We start from the raw sequence: 16762 nt of genomic DNA, 5'->3' as shown, positions 1-16762 counted from the left end.
CCTATGTCGTATTTTAGATTCCACATGTAAGTGATATCATATGGTATTTGTCTTTCTTTCTCTAACGTAACTTCGCTTAGTATGCTGCAGAATGGCATTATGAGAAATTTACATTCTTACAACTTCTCATTTCTCCATTTTGATTTACACACTCACACACAGCATTTGCTAAAGTTTGTAACAGTCACATTATCTTCTGTAACTATAGTAGCTATTATATAATGCGTAAATATATCACATTTATACTGATATGTACACATAAATATTCTCTACAGAACTGTTCAGTTGTGTGAGTGGTCATAGAGGAGTGTGTATAATTCTGTTTTACTAAATTTCTGTGGCTTGAAGAATGACATATTTGTAAGATATTGCAAATACAGGTTAACAAATATTTGTAATTAATTTTAGCCTTTTCACTTACCCCTTTGGATATTTCTTTAAAAATTATTCCTGGTTGCTTTTCCTGTGTTTCAAACAATTATTTTTTCCCACCCAGTGTCAGCGAATGTTTGGGTGGATGGATTTGCTTGCTCTGCCATCTTGTACCAATGTGTCAGAAATGTTAAACATAAGTTCCGGGTTTTAAATCTTCAGCTTTGGGCTTATTTAGAGTTTTTGGGTTTTGGCCTAAAAATTGCTGAGTGAAGCTGTTCTAGACAACTACATCTCACATATCCTTCTGGGACTCGGAGCTATCAATTATTTTTTTCCTTCTCTATCAAAATTTCACAAAACAGAATATGGCATTAAGAGTCCTTAACCACTGAATCAAGAAATTCTGCTCAGAGGCCACCCTCAGCTTTGAAAGAAATTTCAAGGAGTCTCTGACCACTTGCAGCAGCAGCAGCAGCAGCAGCAGCAGCCGCAGTAACTCTTACAGTCTGAGCAAGACATTTTTAAAAGAACTTCCTCCTTTGGGTAAACCAAATTTGATTCGGCTCATTTAGAAGTGATTGGTACCACCATTTCCTCGTGGGCCACACGTGTTGTTTTTGTTCCCTGCAGCCTTCTTTTTGGAAAGGCCCTTGGCAAGTGGAAATAAGACGGGTCTGTCACTTAATTATCATGGACTTAGCGTGGGAAGTGATACAGCTTTGCAGAGTGGCCGCTTGGGTTTCCCTTTGCATTTTCTTAGTGAATGCCGAAAGGGCAAAGAACTTAGGGCCTTTGTCTCAAATGCTTGTCCAGCCCATAATAGTCTAAGCTTGGTAAATGAGGAATGTCCTTAAGTAAGCTCTGTGCGATAATGAGGCTATTGTGAACTCTACCTGTTGTAGATTTTTTTTTTGTGTCTTTTTTTTTGCTATTTCTTTGGGCCGCTCCCGTGGCATATGGAGGTTCCCAGGCTAGGGGTCGACTCGGAGCTGTAGCCACTGGCCTACGCCAGAGCCACAGCAACGCAGGATCCGAGCCGCGTCTGCAACCTACACCACAGCTCACAGCAACGCCCGATCGTCAACCCACTGAGCAAGGGGAGGGACCGAACCCGCAACCTCATGGTTCCTATTCGGATTCCTTAACCACTGCGCCATGACAGGAACTCCCTGTTGTAGATTTTATCATGAGCTAATATCGGCTCTGACCTTGGTTTTCACTTAAAAGCAAACAGACGTATAGGTAATGGACGTTTTCCCCCCTTTTCTTTTCAACAACTGTTCAGTTTGCTTTATTTTTAAAATTGCAGCATTTAGATAAATCTTCCATTAGTAAGAGCGCTCGGTTATGCTGATATCTACAGAGTCCAGGATTTTTTTTTCTTTTCATAAGTAGTTGGCCCTAGAAACAAGGTGAATTCTTCAGCTTTGTTTTAAATGTATGAAAAATGTACCAGCTTTTGAAAGTGAACGATTGTTTTTTCCCTTGAATATGCTTTATGTGTTTGTACTCGTCTCCAAAGGTGATATTAACCGATCATTATATTCTGTAGTAATAGGGCGTTGATTGTGTTACAGTGTGCAGTTTGCCGATATGTATTTATCAACACTTTATTTTATTTTTTTGTTTTTGCCTTTTTCTTGAGCTGCTCCCACGGCATATGGAGGTTCCCAGGCTAGGGGTCTAATCGGATCTGTAGCCACCAGCCTACGCTAGAGCCACAGCAAGCGGGATCTGAGCCGCCTCTGCAACACACACCACAGCTCAGGCAACACCGGATCCTTAACCCACTGAGCAAGGCCAGGGATCGAACCCGCATCCTCATGGTTCCTAGTCGGATTCGTTAACCACTGCGCCATGATGGGAACTCCTTTACCAACACTTTAGAGTGTGTCTTTGACTATAAGGAATTTAGCAAGCCTCTTGAGAAACTCTATAGTGAGTTTTAAAAACGCAATGCTTCAAACTTTTGAAGTATGAACCCTAGTATTTTTTTTTAATGTAAGCCTGATAAGCAACTTAATTTGTAAGAAAGCATGTCTTTCTCTTTTGTTAGAGAATGCTGCCTAAGGCCATTATATAAGAACTTAAATATTAACAGGAGGTGATTAAAACATTTTTAATACTATTTTAAATTATTTGACTTCATACTCTTTAAATTTGTTATCTCTAAAAGAGGGTAATAACTATTAAGAAACTCTGGATTTTAAATTATCAATCAACTACTCTGAATGAACATGACAAAAAAAATTATTTAACTTCTTCCAATTTGAGATTCATCAGGCCACTTTTGTATGTCAGAAAGTAAATTTTTTACATAAAATCTTTAAAATCTGAAATAATAGAGTAGAAATAGGATTTACGCAAATAACATTACTAGCAAGAGTAATGTCAAACATGACATGTCATTCACTCATTAGCAAACACTGCTCATTCAATTACTTTGCCTCTGTGTGTCAGGTTCTCTTCTAACATTGACATTTAAAAGTTATTTCCTGGAGTTCCCACTGTGGCTCAGTGGTAACAAACCTGACTAGTGTCCATGAGGATACAGGTTCGATCCCTGGCCCCATTCAGTGGGTTAAGGATCTGGCACTGATATAGCTGTGGCATAGGCCGGCAACTGCTGCTCCGATTTGACCCCCAGCCTGGAAACTTCCATGAGCCAAAGGTGCAGCTTAACCGCTAAAAATAAAATGATTTCCTTTAAATTGTTCTGCTTTTAAAGTTAATTACCAAATTTTATAGTTGTCCGTCTGGAAGGAGTTAAACACCTTACGTGATAGTTTCTAAATTGTTGGGATCCAATTTAATATTCAGGTAACAAGTCCCCTGGCCGTAGTGATATGATGCTGAGTTAAAGGTTCATAAAACAAAAATAATGGTTATAACTTTTATAACAGAAATAAAGTTCAAGAGAATTTCTTATATAAATAAGAAATGTTGCCATTCTGAGATTTCTAAATATCTGACATTTCTGAATATGTTTGTTGGTTGACTAACATTTGGTTCAGTGTGGTTAAATGGATTATTTATAATGGCACATATTTTCTCTACATGTGTATATTTTGTGTCTTGTTTTAAATATATATGAAACTTACCTATTTCTAAGTCTGTGTTTTGGAGTACTGTAATCATTTCAAGATTAATGTTTTTAGCATAAACTCTGAAACCTGAATTATACACTTTAAAGCCTCACAACTTGCCTTTTGATCTTTTACATGCATTGCATTTTCACACTAGCACTTCAGTCTTTAAAGTTAAACTCACACTGCATTTGTAGAGATTGAGTCAGGCCTTGGTTCTCATTTTATTTCTTACCTTCATTAGTTTTTTCACTCTTGCACTTCACACTGACATCAGAGATTAGTCATCAAGAAGGAACAGGTATAAATTCAAGAATTCAAAATTCAAGAATAGGAACAGCATTTTGATGACTAAGCCACCAGTCCTCATTCAGTCTTTTTCTCTCACCTTTGCTCCTTCCCTTTCCTGTTAAGCCTGTTCTCTATTCAGAGAGGTAAACTCTTCAAACAGGTATCTGTAGTAATTATCTGTACAGATAACAGAATCTGTAGTAACACGTAGGCTGGACTTTATATCTGGACACAGCTATAAGTTTTGTTTTTTTGTTTGTTTGTTTGTTTTTTGTCTTTTGTCTTTTTAGGGCCACACCCATGGCATATGGAGGTTCCCAGGCTAGGGGTCAAATCGGAGCTGTTGCTACTGGCCTACGCCACAGCCACAGCAATGCTAGATCTGAGTTACATCTGCAACCTACACCACAGCTCACAGCAACGCCGGATCCTTAACCCACTGAGCAAGGCCAGGGGTCGAAGCCCCACCCTCATGGTTCCTAGTTGGATTCATTTCTGCTGCGCCATGACGGGAACTCCAAGAATTTTTTTGGTTTTTTTTGTTTGTCTGTTTGTTTGTTTGTTTTGCCATTTCTTGGGCTGCTCCCTCGGCATATGGAGGTTCCCAGGTTAGGGGTCCAATTGGAGCTACAGCTGCCGGCCTACACCAGAGCCACAGCAACACTGGATCCTTAACCCACTGAGCAAGGCCAGGGATCAAACCCATGCCTCCGTAGAGACCTGAGCCACTGCAGTTGGATCTTTAACCCACTGCACCACAGCGGGAATTCCAACAGCCCTTTTAAGAGCATCTCCACCAAATCCTCTGTAATTGTATATAATTCTGGAGCTTCAAGGGCCTTTAGTTGTATCTGATACAGAAAGGAAGAAACATTCAGGATTGGTCGGGGCCGTAACTCGGAGTACATTGGCAGACATCAGTCACATCTGCAGGTGACTGAGCCGGCATACACCATTCAATGTCCCAGAAATGGACGTGTGAGCCAGACGTGTTGGGTGCAGGTGGCCTTTCAAGACCTTCTGCTCCTCAAGGAGCAATGAGAAATCTTGAATGAAAGGATTTGAGTGGAGGATGATATGATCAAATTTGCAATTTTCAAGATCAGGCTGTCCTCACTTGAGAATGACCAGAGGAGAGTTCCCATCGTGGCTCAGCGGAAATGAATCTGACTAGTATCCATGAGGATGTAGGTTCAATCCCTGTCTTCACTCAGTGGGTTGGGGATCCAGTGTTGCCATGAGCTGTGGTATAGGTCGCAGATGCAGCTTGGATCTGGCATTGCTGTGGCTGTGGTGTAGGCCAGCAGCTGCAGCTCCAATTCGACCCCTAGCTTGGGAACTTCCATGTGCCGTGGGTACAATCCTAAAAAGACACACACGCACACAAAAAAGGAATGACTAGAGGGAAAAAGGTTAGATTGGAGAAAGGTTGATGAATTGAGGTGCTGTTGCAGAAGTCTAGCTTGGATTAGGGCAATGAGACTGATGTAGAAAAATAGAGAGATTGGAGTTCCCATTGTGGTACAGCAGTAATGAATCTGACTAGGAACCAGGTTGTGGGTTCGATCCCTGGCCTCGCTCAGTGAGTTAAAGATCCAGCCTTGCGGTGAGCTGTGTTGTAGGTTGCAGACACGGTTCGATCTGGTGTTGCTGTGGCTGTGGCATAGGCCAGCGGCTGTAGCTCTAATTAGACCCCTAGCCTGGAAACCTCCATATGCTGTGGGTGTGGCCCTAAAAAAAAAAAAAAATTAGGTTGAGGCATATGTAAGATAGTTACTGGTTGAGTGAAGAGGAGTCCAGGGATGCCTTGATTTCTGGCTGGTAGAGCCCGGAGATGGTGGTGCCATTCTTCTGCAAGTTCCAGCTTGGGTAGTGAAAGGAAGAAGATCAGGAATGGCAATTTAGACCTGTTATGTTTAAGAATCTATGAACAGATACTTAACATGGAACCAGAATTGAGAGAAGTCAGAGCTAGGGATCTGAGTTTAATTAGGACCATGACCATGAATGAGATTCCCAGGGGAAAGAATTTAGACCGAATAGTGGCAGAATATGGTGTATTAAGCAACAGGTAGACCATTTTTCACATGGTGGATATCTAAAAGGATGAGGTGATCTGGCTGTAGTTTAGCCCTCGTCCTCCTGTTACCACACTAAATATAAGCAGCAGATATTCAGGTAGAGAAAGTATGTGTCAAACAGGATTATATCTTTAACCCAGGTCAGTGAAAATGCTGCTCAGCTCACTGGAACTGTCTTTGTTGCAAAGAATACACTCACACACTCACACACTCACACACACAAACACACACACCTTTTTTTTTTTTTTTTTTGTCTTTTTAGGGCTACACCTGCAGCATATGGAGGTTCCCAGGCTAAGGTCTAATCAGAGCTACAGCTGCCAGCCTATACCTCAGCCACAGCAACGCCAGATCCGAGCTGTGTCTGCAACCTGCACCACAGCTCACGGCAACACTGGATCCTTAACCCACTGAGTGAGGCCAGGGATCGAACCCGCGGATTGAACCCGCATCCTCATGGATACTAGTGGGGTTTGTTAACCACTGAGCCGTGACAGGTACTCCAAGGACGGCTTTAACTCTTAATTCTCGCTAACCTTCTACACCAGTTATGCAATTGAGTATGATCTGTTCTTCCTCCAAAATATATCTCTAGTCTGTCCCTGTCTACTTTACTACAGCTGCTGTGGTTCAGGCTGCCAACATCTCTTCACTGAGTTACCACACAGAACACTCTAGCCTTTCTACCTGCTTCCCATCCTGCCTGCCTCTCTCTGAGCCATTTTCCACATGGTCAATATATATGCATTTTCTTAAAGGAAAGAAATCATTCTGCTTCCTTGCTCAGAACCCGCATGTGATTTGCTTGTATATTTAACATAAAATTCTGAGAGTTCCCAATGTGGCTCAGTGGGTTAAGAGCCTTACATAGTCTCTGTGAGGATGTGGGTTCAATCCCTGGCGTTGCTCAGTGGGTTAAGGATCTGGCCTTGCCGCAAGCTGCAGTATAAGTCACAGATGAGGCTTGGATACAGTGTTGCTATGGCTGTGGGGTAGCCCTGCAGCTGCAGCTCTGATTTGTACCCTAGCTTGGAACTTCCGTATGCCACATGTGTGGCCATAAAAAGGAAAAAAAAATTCAAATCTTTTTTCTTGGTTTACAAACTCTAGCGTAGGTGGATCCCATCAAACCTGTCAGCCTCACTCTTCACCGGTGCTATTACCTGTCTCAGATGCTCCGATACCAATGCTTGGCTGATTCTCGTCATTCTTTGGGTTTCTGCTTAAAACTCCATTTCCAAGGAGGTCTTAGCTGAGCCTCTCTCTTCAGAGGTTCTTCTTGGTTCTTCTTGGTTCTTCTTGGCCTCGTGGATGACAGCCTCTCTTTGGAGGTGACTGGCCTTCAGGCTGATCCTAAATGACAATGAGATCGACTGCATGAAGTTCTGGAGAAGGGGCCACATCTGCAAGGTCTGAGCCTGAGATGCCCGGGAACTGAAATCGAGCTGCCTTCCAACCACAGAAGACCCAGATTGCTATAAAGCTCTTGGTCATAAAAGACCTATAAAGTCTCTCCACAGTGTCGAATAAGTCCACGTTTTTCATCCACAGGGGTGCGTTTTACAAGAAAGAGATCCCCACTCTAAGCCATTGAGTGCATTGAGCTGCGTAGACAGCTGTCAGAAGTACTTTCAATGCCATTGACTCAGCTCAGCCGTGGGTTCATTAGGGCTCAGTGACTCTGACATACAGGTGACCCATACTTGCTTTCCTCTTGGGAAGAAAGCATTGTAGAGTACCCATAGCATGGATTTCAATGCCGAGGCCCAAACCTCAGCTTCCTCACTTATTGGCTGTCAAACTAAATTTTAAATAAAAATAAATTCTAATAGCACTGTATTTCTTTGCCCAGAGCCACTCTCTCACCTGGTGGGCACCAGTGGGGATTAAATAATATGCCGATTACAAGACACTGAGCACAAAGCAACTGCCTAAAAATAATGCTGCACCCTGCCTGCCTGTGATATTTGTCTTCTGCATAAAGTCATCAGAGGGACTTCTCTCAGCTTTTACGACTGCTTTACGTCAACTTAGCAACTATGTGGTATTATATGAGCAAACTTTTGAAAGAGATGAACACATTGACCAGAATTCCTTTATGACTTTTCTCTCCAAAGTAGGAAGGAAAATGTGTCTGAGGCAAAGATAAATGTGATAGCGAATATAGTTTCCTCCAGTTTTTATTTGATCTTTTTATTCTCTCTGAAGACAGAGTCTCAAAGAATGCGGAAAACTTCAAAAGCAGCAGAGAAGCGCTCACATTGACACACGGAGACCTTTATGGCTTTTCTGTTTACCCTGTGATTTTTTTTTTTTTTTAAGCCCTAACCCTAGATAACAAAATATCAAGAGCAGTATTGGGAGACAGCCTTCCATGTTGAGTGCTTGAGTAAAATCTTAAGGCAGAGTGAGTCCACACAAAGAAATGTTAGCTTGACACACAAAGGAGCGTGTTGTGATTTCAATTCTGTTGTCAGTGTTCCACATTTTAATCCTGTGACAGGCTTTGGATTATAAACTTGTTCCAGTCATTCATCATCATGCTTCAATGTTTAGTCTCAAACAGCAAATCCAGTAGATTTATATAGCTCTTTCCTGGCCTACATGGAGCAGTGGTACTTTTTTTTTTTTTTTTTAATTTACGTAAAGAATGAGTCAAAAGCACCAACTACAAAGACAACTGCTTGTTTTTATTGTCTCCTCTTTTTCCTAGGATTATGACAGTTTTTTTGAATCCAAGGAGAGCAACACAGTCTTTTCGTTCTTAGGCCTGAAATCACAGTTGGCATCAAAGGTAGGTACATCTTTTCATATTTTGATGTGTATCTTTCTTGAATTGTTCTTAAGGATTGCTGTTAAAAGATTGTTAAATTTTTAGGTTTTGCTTTCTCAAATGCACGATTAGGACTGCTCAGGGTAAAGACAAAAAAAAGCCAGTTTTTTTTTTCTTTTTCATTCCCAGTTTCAATTGTTGCTGTCTATTAATTTTTATTTAAAATTTAGTTTATTTATAATTTATATGCCCTTCTTCGAAGAAAAATTCAAGGGAGCAAAAAGTAGTAGATGCTTTTTAAAGTACAAGTTCTTTTTTTTTTTTTTTTTGGTCTTTTTGCCTTTTCTAGGGCCGCTCCCATGGCATATGGAGGTTCCCAGGCTAGGAGTCGAATCAGAGCTGTGGGCACCGGCCTACGCCACAGCCACAGCAACGCAGGATCCAAGCCACGTCTGCAACCTACACCACAGCTCATGGCAACGTTGGATCCTTAACCCACTGACCAAGGGCAGGGACCGAACCCGAAACCTCAAGGTTCCTATTCGGATTTGTTAACCACTGCACCACGATGGGAACTCCTATATTACTTTACATTTTTTGAAATAGCAGAATCAAAGCCATATTTTAAGGTCTTTTGCACATTTAAGTCGTTTACATTGGACGGGAGGTGGTTTTACAGTGGTCAGCCTTGAAAAAAAAACACTACAATTCCAAAATGAATCAAAGTGGTTTTGAGACCACTTTATTATGTCTTGTCTATTAGAGAATGTAGAAAATCCTTGAGCTTTTCTTTATTTTTATTTTTATTTTTTTGTCTTTTTAGGACTGCTCCCTCGGCATATGGAAGTTCCCAGGCTAGGGGTCTAATCAGAGCTACAGCTGCCAGCCTACACCTCAGCCACAGCAACGCAAGATCCGAGCTGCATCTGTGACCTACACCACAGCTCACAGCAATGCCAAATACTTAACCCACTGAGCAAGGCCAGGGATTGAACCTGCGTCCTCAACCCGCGTCCTCATGGATCCTAGTCAGGTTTACTAACGCCTGGGCCGTGAAGGGAACTCTAGCTTGAGCTTTTCTGACACTTAGAGCCATAAATTATAGATATTATTGCGACTTTGTGAAGCACATGGATGTACTTTCCAAACAAAAATAGCATTTCCTTGTTAAAGAAGGTAATATTTTGGAGTTCTCATCGTGGCTCAGCAGAAACGAATCTGATTAGGAACCATGAGGTTGCAGGTTCAATCCCCGGCCTCACCCAGAGGGTTAAGGGTCTGGCTTTGCCCTGAGCTGTGCTGTGGGTCGAATTTGAGGCTCAGCTCTGGCATTGCTTTCTCTGTTGCGTAGGCAGGCAGCTGTAGCTCTTATTAAACCCCTAGCCTGGGAACCGCCATATGCCATGGGTACAGCCCTAAAAAAGACAATAAATAAATAAATAAGTAAATAAATAATGTTTTGATTGTTATGTCCCCTTTAAAAATACTATTTTTTTTTTCTTTTTTGGCTGCATCCTTGTCATATGGAAGTTCCCTGACCAGGGATCAAATCTGAGCCACAGCTTCAACCTATACCACACTGTGGCAACACTGGATCCCTAACCTGCTGCACTGTAGTGGGAACTCATAAAAATTACTGTTTTATCTAATTATGAAAGTAGCCTAGGCTCATTTAGGAAAATTGGAAAAAATACAAAAAATTATAAAGTAGAATATAAAAAGTCACCCATCATCCTACCACCCAGAGAAAACCACGTATTTCAGGGTATTTCGGTGTGTTTCCTTGCAACCTTTGTATACATAGCAGTTGAGGTTTTGACTGTATTTCAGTATTAAGACTGAATCCTAAAGCATCCATTTTTAACACTGAATTGAAATGAAAGCGCATTACTGGGAACTTTGATGTCTATAGGTAATAGGTCTTTTGAGGCTACCCAGCACTGGTACCATTTCTGGAACACCTGTGGGAGGAAGGTAGAGACTATCAATAATATAAATTATACACCAGCACCTGTAATTCCTCGCTGATGTGAAATCAGGCTTTGTTTTACATCAGTAAGTCCACAGATGGTTGTAGGCGGTTTCCTGCACATGCTTTAAACAGAGGCAAAACCCACACATAAAATATTTAAAGGCTCTTAAAACTATTTTTATAAAGATGGGACATTGGACTATTTGTTAGGGAAATGATAGTATTTTTATAACATGTTTCATGCAAAGATATTAAACAATCTAGCTTTATCTTCAAAGGACTGGAAAAAAAATGGGATAGCAGTCTTCCGATGGATGCATAAATCCATCCATGTCTGTGCAAAAACCTCTGAAAAGTCCTGCGTGTTTGTCATCTTTGCTCTCATTTCCCCCGAAGATGTAGATTCCTTAGAGACTTTGCAGGCTGATGTTTTTACCCTTTGAAAATATTTATTTTTGGAGTTCCTGTTGTGGCGCAGCAGAAACAAATCTGACTAGGAACCATGAAGTTGAGGGTTTGATCCCTGGCCTTGCTCAGTGGGTTAAGGATCTGGTGTTGCTGTGAGCTGTGGTGTAGGTCTCAGATGCAGCTTGGATCTGGCGTTGCTGTGGCTCTGGCATAGGCTAACAGCTGCAGCTCCAATTAGATCCCTAGCCTAGAAACCTCCATATGTCGCGGGTGTGGCCCTAAAAGGACAAAAAGACAAAAAAAAAAAGAATATTTATTCTCTTGGACATTTCTCAGGAAACCTACAATCTGGGGAAAAAAAAAACAAGCATTCTCACGTGACTTCTGCTCTGGGATTAAAGTTGGTCTTGATACCGCTGAGGTTTGCTTGATTTCAGGAGACCATTCTGTGGATAGTGAGGGCCCTGGGTGTCCCCATCGTCCAGCTCACCATGTCCAGGCACCTGAGGCCGTGGACCAGAGTGGAAGGCCATCATGCATGCTACAGGGTTGATGCTACCCCCTCCACCAACCATTGAGGGCCTTAAGGGTTAATGACAACTCATTCTTCATTTTCCTAGGAGAAGTGAAAATATCTTCCAGAGCAATTCAGCATCCTCCCCCTTGCCATTCTAGTTATTTATTTTGTACCTTGGTAGCAATTCACCACCCATCTACACTCTGAGGCCTAAATGGAGCATTCACGGGTCATGTACTAAAAGATGGACCCCCTTTCCTTGTCTCCTTTTCTGCCCTCTTTGCAGTACACATACATAAAAGACAGGGCTGCAAACCTGCCAGGGGGCATCTAAAGACCCCCATGGTGTCTGTAATTGCTCATCCCCAGTGAGGAGAGAGAAGAAGGTCAGGAGAAAAAGAGACAACTGTTCACAGGCCCAACAAGCAGAGGTGTAGTATAGCCTTGGGGTGGTTCTCAAAAGTGCATGGTGCTGAAGTTCCCCATGTGGCTCAGTGGAAACAAATCTGACTAGTATCCATGAGGATGCCGGTTTGATCCTTGGTCTCACGTGGGGGTCTAATAAGGATCCAGTATCACTGTGAACTGTGGTGTAGGTCGCGATGTGGCTGGGATCTTGCATTACTGTGGCTGTGGTGTAGCTGGTGGCTACAGCTCTGATTCAACCCCTAGCCTGGGAACCTTCATATGCTGCAGGGTGTGGCCCTAAAAAAAAAAAGACAGAAACAGGAGTTCCCATTGTGGTGCAGTGGAAATGGATCCGACTAGAAACCATGGGGTTGGGGGTTTGATCCCTGGCCTCGCTCAGTGGGTTAAGGATCCGGCATTGCCGTGGGCCGTGGTGTGGGTCATAGACAGGGCTCTGGTCTGGCGTTGCTGTGGCTATGGCGTAGGCCAGTAGCAACAGCTCCGATTAGACCCCTAGCCTGGGAACCTCCATATGCCGCAGGTGCGGCCCTCAAAAGACAAGAGACAAAAAAAAAAAAAAAGAAAAAGAAACCCCAAAACCAAAAAGTGCACAGTGCAAAGGAGGGTAGGAGGCCCCAGAATAGTGGCCCACAGGCCACATCCGCTCTAGATGTGTTTGTCCTACACAGACTTTTTAAAAGGAATTCAAGTGGGTTGCTAATATTTAAAACGCAGATTTCGCACTTTTTTCCAGAAGTTGAATTGTTGAAATCTTGGGGGCAAGGGGCACATTCTCCCACAACCACTTGGAGCTGGCAGTGGCTGGCCCACCATGCTACCTACGGATCAAGGAGGTCTTTTCAATGATTTTCAGGCAGAAAAATCATCAGGTTTGTTACAGACTCAAAGCAGAGCCGGAAGTGGGAGTTTCTGCTTTCAGATCCCTGCCATTCAGGGGTGATATTCAAAATGTATAACAACTAGTAACCCCTGGGCACTGACCAGCCAGGGAACCTGTCTCACAACCACCCTTTCTCCCACCATGCTGGGGGTCAGCCAATCAGGGGTTGTATTAAGGTGGCGCTTGGGGCATTGGAGTATCAGCCCTTTACCAGTAGGTCTGGCCACATCATTCATCTCCCGGGGTCACCCTCCTTGGGCCCTGGAGTGAGGTCACCCCTTCCCACCCCATTTACCCAGGTTCAACTTTCAGCTGTTGTTGAAAATATGTGGCTTTATTTCCGCTTACTTTTGGCAGGGCAGGTGGGTGTGATTTAAATCTGGGCTCTGATTCTGAAACCTAAGGTCTGCTCTTGTCAATCACACGAGTGTGATTTATCATGACTTCCAACATCTCTGTTCCTAACATTGGAAACTATCACTGCCAGAGAGAATTTCCTTGTCAAGGCCATGCAATAACCAGTTTGGGCTTTTGTTTTTTGTTTTGAATAAACAGGCAGAACCTTAGCAAAGCCAAGTGGAAGAGGATGGAGATGCATTTTGGAGCATCCCCTGGCACTCGGCACACACCTGCTCACCGAATGCATCACTGTGACGAAAGCCACACGCATAATCAGTAACTTTGCTTGCCATGGAAAAGGTGTTTGGGACAACATGGGTATAAGGGGATTGCATGATTGCTTCAAACCAAATCAGGACTGTGGTGGGTTTTTTCTTCTTTTCAGAATTGCCTGCAGTTGCCTCCCTCAGCCTGGAGGTACTGTAACCTGTGACAGGTGTGCTTCCTGAATGGCTGAGCAATAAGTAGGTAGCACCATCAGAGAGAAAAGATTGGATCCGCCCTGGGTTCTCGCTGATGCCAGTACCACTCAGACCTGCTTCTCCTCAAGCTGCCTAGGTGGTATCCTTGAAATGAGTCTGCAGCCTATTAGAATATTTTGATCAGGAAGAAAAAAAACAATTTGGTTGATCAAGGAGCTGGTGATCTTTGCCTCAGAACCACAAATATCATTGTTCAGGGCTTTGTAAGAACCATAGAAAAATTTAGATCCTCCTTTGGGAAATAGAAATTCTCACCCCTGTCAATCCTCCAAGCTCCTACAGATGTTTCCAGAAATCACTGTTGCCACCATGTATGATCAGAACCAAGTCACAGGGATGAAAAGAATTGCTATTTTGAAAAAAATATATGCTTCTTTATCTCTTACAAGGGGAAGATTTCACCTAATGTGTAAGACTGCTTAAAACATATATTTAAAAAGGTGCACTAATTAGAGATTAAACTTAGAGGGAAATTATCTGACTCGTACCTGCAGGCATTTCAGCCCTAGCAACTTAATTTATGCGTCAGTGCAAATATATTTTTCAGTGCAGCTCCCATAACTAATAGCTGCTGACTCTATTTTATGAAGGATTCTATTTTTTGAAAAAGGAAAGTCTTGGTTAGATATATTTTGTGAACCCATGATGAGGCATGTTAAAAGATACTAATATTGCTGTACGCTAACTTCTTTTTCCTGTGTTACTTTCGATTGGTCCTCTGACTTTGCCAGCTCATGTTTCTGGCCAGTGCACAGCCCCAGATTTTCAGAGTAAGTAGATACGTGTTCTCATGCCACTTATGAGCACCAGTGATCTTTCAGAGCAGAACACACAGGAGAAACCGGCTGTGAGAGACTCACTCTGACCTCTGACATCTCTCCTCCCTTTGTAGTGGGTGCTGATCAACACTGAATGAGTCTGCTTCATTAGAGCAGAGGCTGCTGCTTTTCTGCAGCCTTGTCCCCTCTCACATTTTTTTTTTTTAAGAGTTTTTAGTTGCCAAACCTGGGGATAGTCTTGAATAGGACTCAGAGAGGACTGCCTAAGACATTCTGCTATTCTCAGCATCCTGATGCAGGACCTGGCTTTTGGATTCAGAGCAGGAAGTTTATAAGGAATGGAGAGAAGAGAAGAATTAAGGCCCTGTCACCTGTGTTCTCTCTCCCTCCAAACTGCGAAGTGTGGAATATTTGCAAGAACTTGTTGAACATGAAAGCCAAAATCCCAGTGGGAGGTTTGTGCAAGCCCAGGACTACAACCAGAAGAAAAGCACGCCACAGATTCCCACTTGACTGAAACCATACACAATCCATGATTTTCTGTCCAAGGAATGCTGCTGTGAAATCATGGGTATTACTACTCATGGGCATTCAATAAGATCCAGGTCCAGTTCTACTTGAAAAATCCCAGGGATCATCCAGGAAAAAAAAAATTTTTTTTTTGAACTGGATATTGTGTTAAAGTCTGATAAGACTTAGAATTTCTTTTAAGATACAGCAATTAAAAAAATTAATGTTAATATCAATTTAACTTAGATTGTGTCTATTCTTGCCAGTCAGCACCAAGAACCAGCTTTGTAAGATTTGTCTTTGGGAGTTAAATCCTGGGGTGGGAGGATCAATATAAGACTTGCTAGACCAAGAAAGCTACTCAGACTTGTTTGCCTTTTGCATTACCCTGGTTAGGGTGGGCCCAAGGATGGTTCTCCTAAATAGGCTAGATGGTTAGGAGTGCTAAACATTACCACAGTTACACATCATCTATTTTCCAGGCCCCCCCCCCCTTTTTTGGATCAGCAAAGAAATAGACCAGCTTTGACTGGTATCATGCACGTTATGAATGAGCTAGAAGCACATGGTGTGGCATTTTCCACGGTACCCGAGCTCTGCAGAGTCCTGAGGTCTTGCCCTCTGGGACCACACTTTGTTCAGAGACTGTCGTATCCTCACTTGTTGTTTTTTACCAGCTAAATTCCAAACTTGCAGTGATTTTCCTCATCCCTTCTTTAGCTGCCTTTAGATTTGGAAAATCCCAAGTCTTCCACAAACCTAGGAAAGCAGTGGATGGGATGGCAGACCTAGATGTACTATCAAGAGCATTTCAGGACAGAATGTTTATTTCCTGTAGTAGGCTTGTTGAGGGGTCAAGGAAATGTGCTGCTGCTAAAAATCACATTTTAGGCCATTTTAAAATTAGTGAAAATAGCCATCCTGCTAGGTATATGCAGACCAGAAGCAAATTTAGTTGGAGAAATAATGGTTTTTTCCAAATTCTGGTATATTAAAATCAAGGAGAAAAGGAAGTTTGTTTTTTTTTTTTTTCTCTGTCTCTCAGGCTCTACTATGTTTTAGATTTGTTTCTGTTTACAGATTTATTCAACACATCCATGTAGATGTTTTTATATTACATGAATTCCTATTGAACTGAACTTGTTTTTGTCCTCTGTTGTTGAAAGGTACCAAAACCTCTTTCTGTCTTGTTTGCTTTTGCTTTTTAATTTGATTTTGCTATATATAGGGTTTGGCTTTTTTCGGAAATGCATTTTATTTAACATCTTTTCTGAAGTGTCAGGGCCCCCTTTGATCTGCACATTTATTGTTTTTCGATTTCAATTTGTATGTATTTGTCTCTAAAGGCCTTGGTGAAATCTCAGATTTTATATTCAGCATTAAAGAGGAATAAATTCCAGAAAACACAGATTCTGAAAATGGAGTGTTTGTTCCCCATCATTTCTTTACAGCTTTTCTAGTTTTCTGTGTCTGGTGGTGACCTTCCTGTTTGGTTGGGATGCTGTGTTTTTGCTGCGGGTTAGATGTAAAAATGCCAATGGATCATTTTGTGGGTGTGGGGGAGTGGTATGTGTTGGAGGTAACTGCAGAAGTATCTCAGACCACGACCAGGACCAGGAGTGACATTGAATCACTCTTCGCTTGCTTGGTTCAAATAGAGGGCTGTGGTTTTGAGAGTACACTGAAACGACAGGCTGCACCCCTTAATAGCAGGGTTCCCTCTGATGCCGACACCTCTGAAGGCAGAAGCCTTTTCTGAACGCAGTGTCTGAGGTTGAGC

General features: G+C 42.3%; 1 protein-coding gene across 1 annotated transcript in view; it reads left to right on the top strand.

The window, feature by feature from the left end:
* The window catches only part of SH3BGRL2 (SH3 domain binding glutamate rich protein like 2), a 65979-nt gene extending 49578 nt beyond the window's left edge, over positions 1-16401 (top strand). The window contains exons 3-4 of the mRNA XM_047763404.1: positions 8547-8627; positions 13368-16401. Of these exons, the coding sequence (XP_047619360.1) occupies positions 8547-8627; positions 13368-13379 (93 nt within the window). The 3' untranslated portion in view covers positions 13380-16401. The remainder of the gene's footprint in view (positions 1-8546; positions 8628-13367) is intronic.
* Positions 16402-16762: the final 361 nt, after the last annotated feature.

Source organism: Phacochoerus africanus, chromosome 2, assembly GCF_016906955.1.
Source record: "Phacochoerus africanus isolate WHEZ1 chromosome 2, ROS_Pafr_v1, whole genome shotgun sequence".
Classification (NCBI taxonomy): domain Eukaryota; kingdom Metazoa; phylum Chordata; class Mammalia; order Artiodactyla; family Suidae; genus Phacochoerus; species Phacochoerus africanus.
The sequence above is the reverse complement of the archived record's forward strand: the minus strand, read 5'-3'. Positions and strand labels throughout refer to the sequence as shown.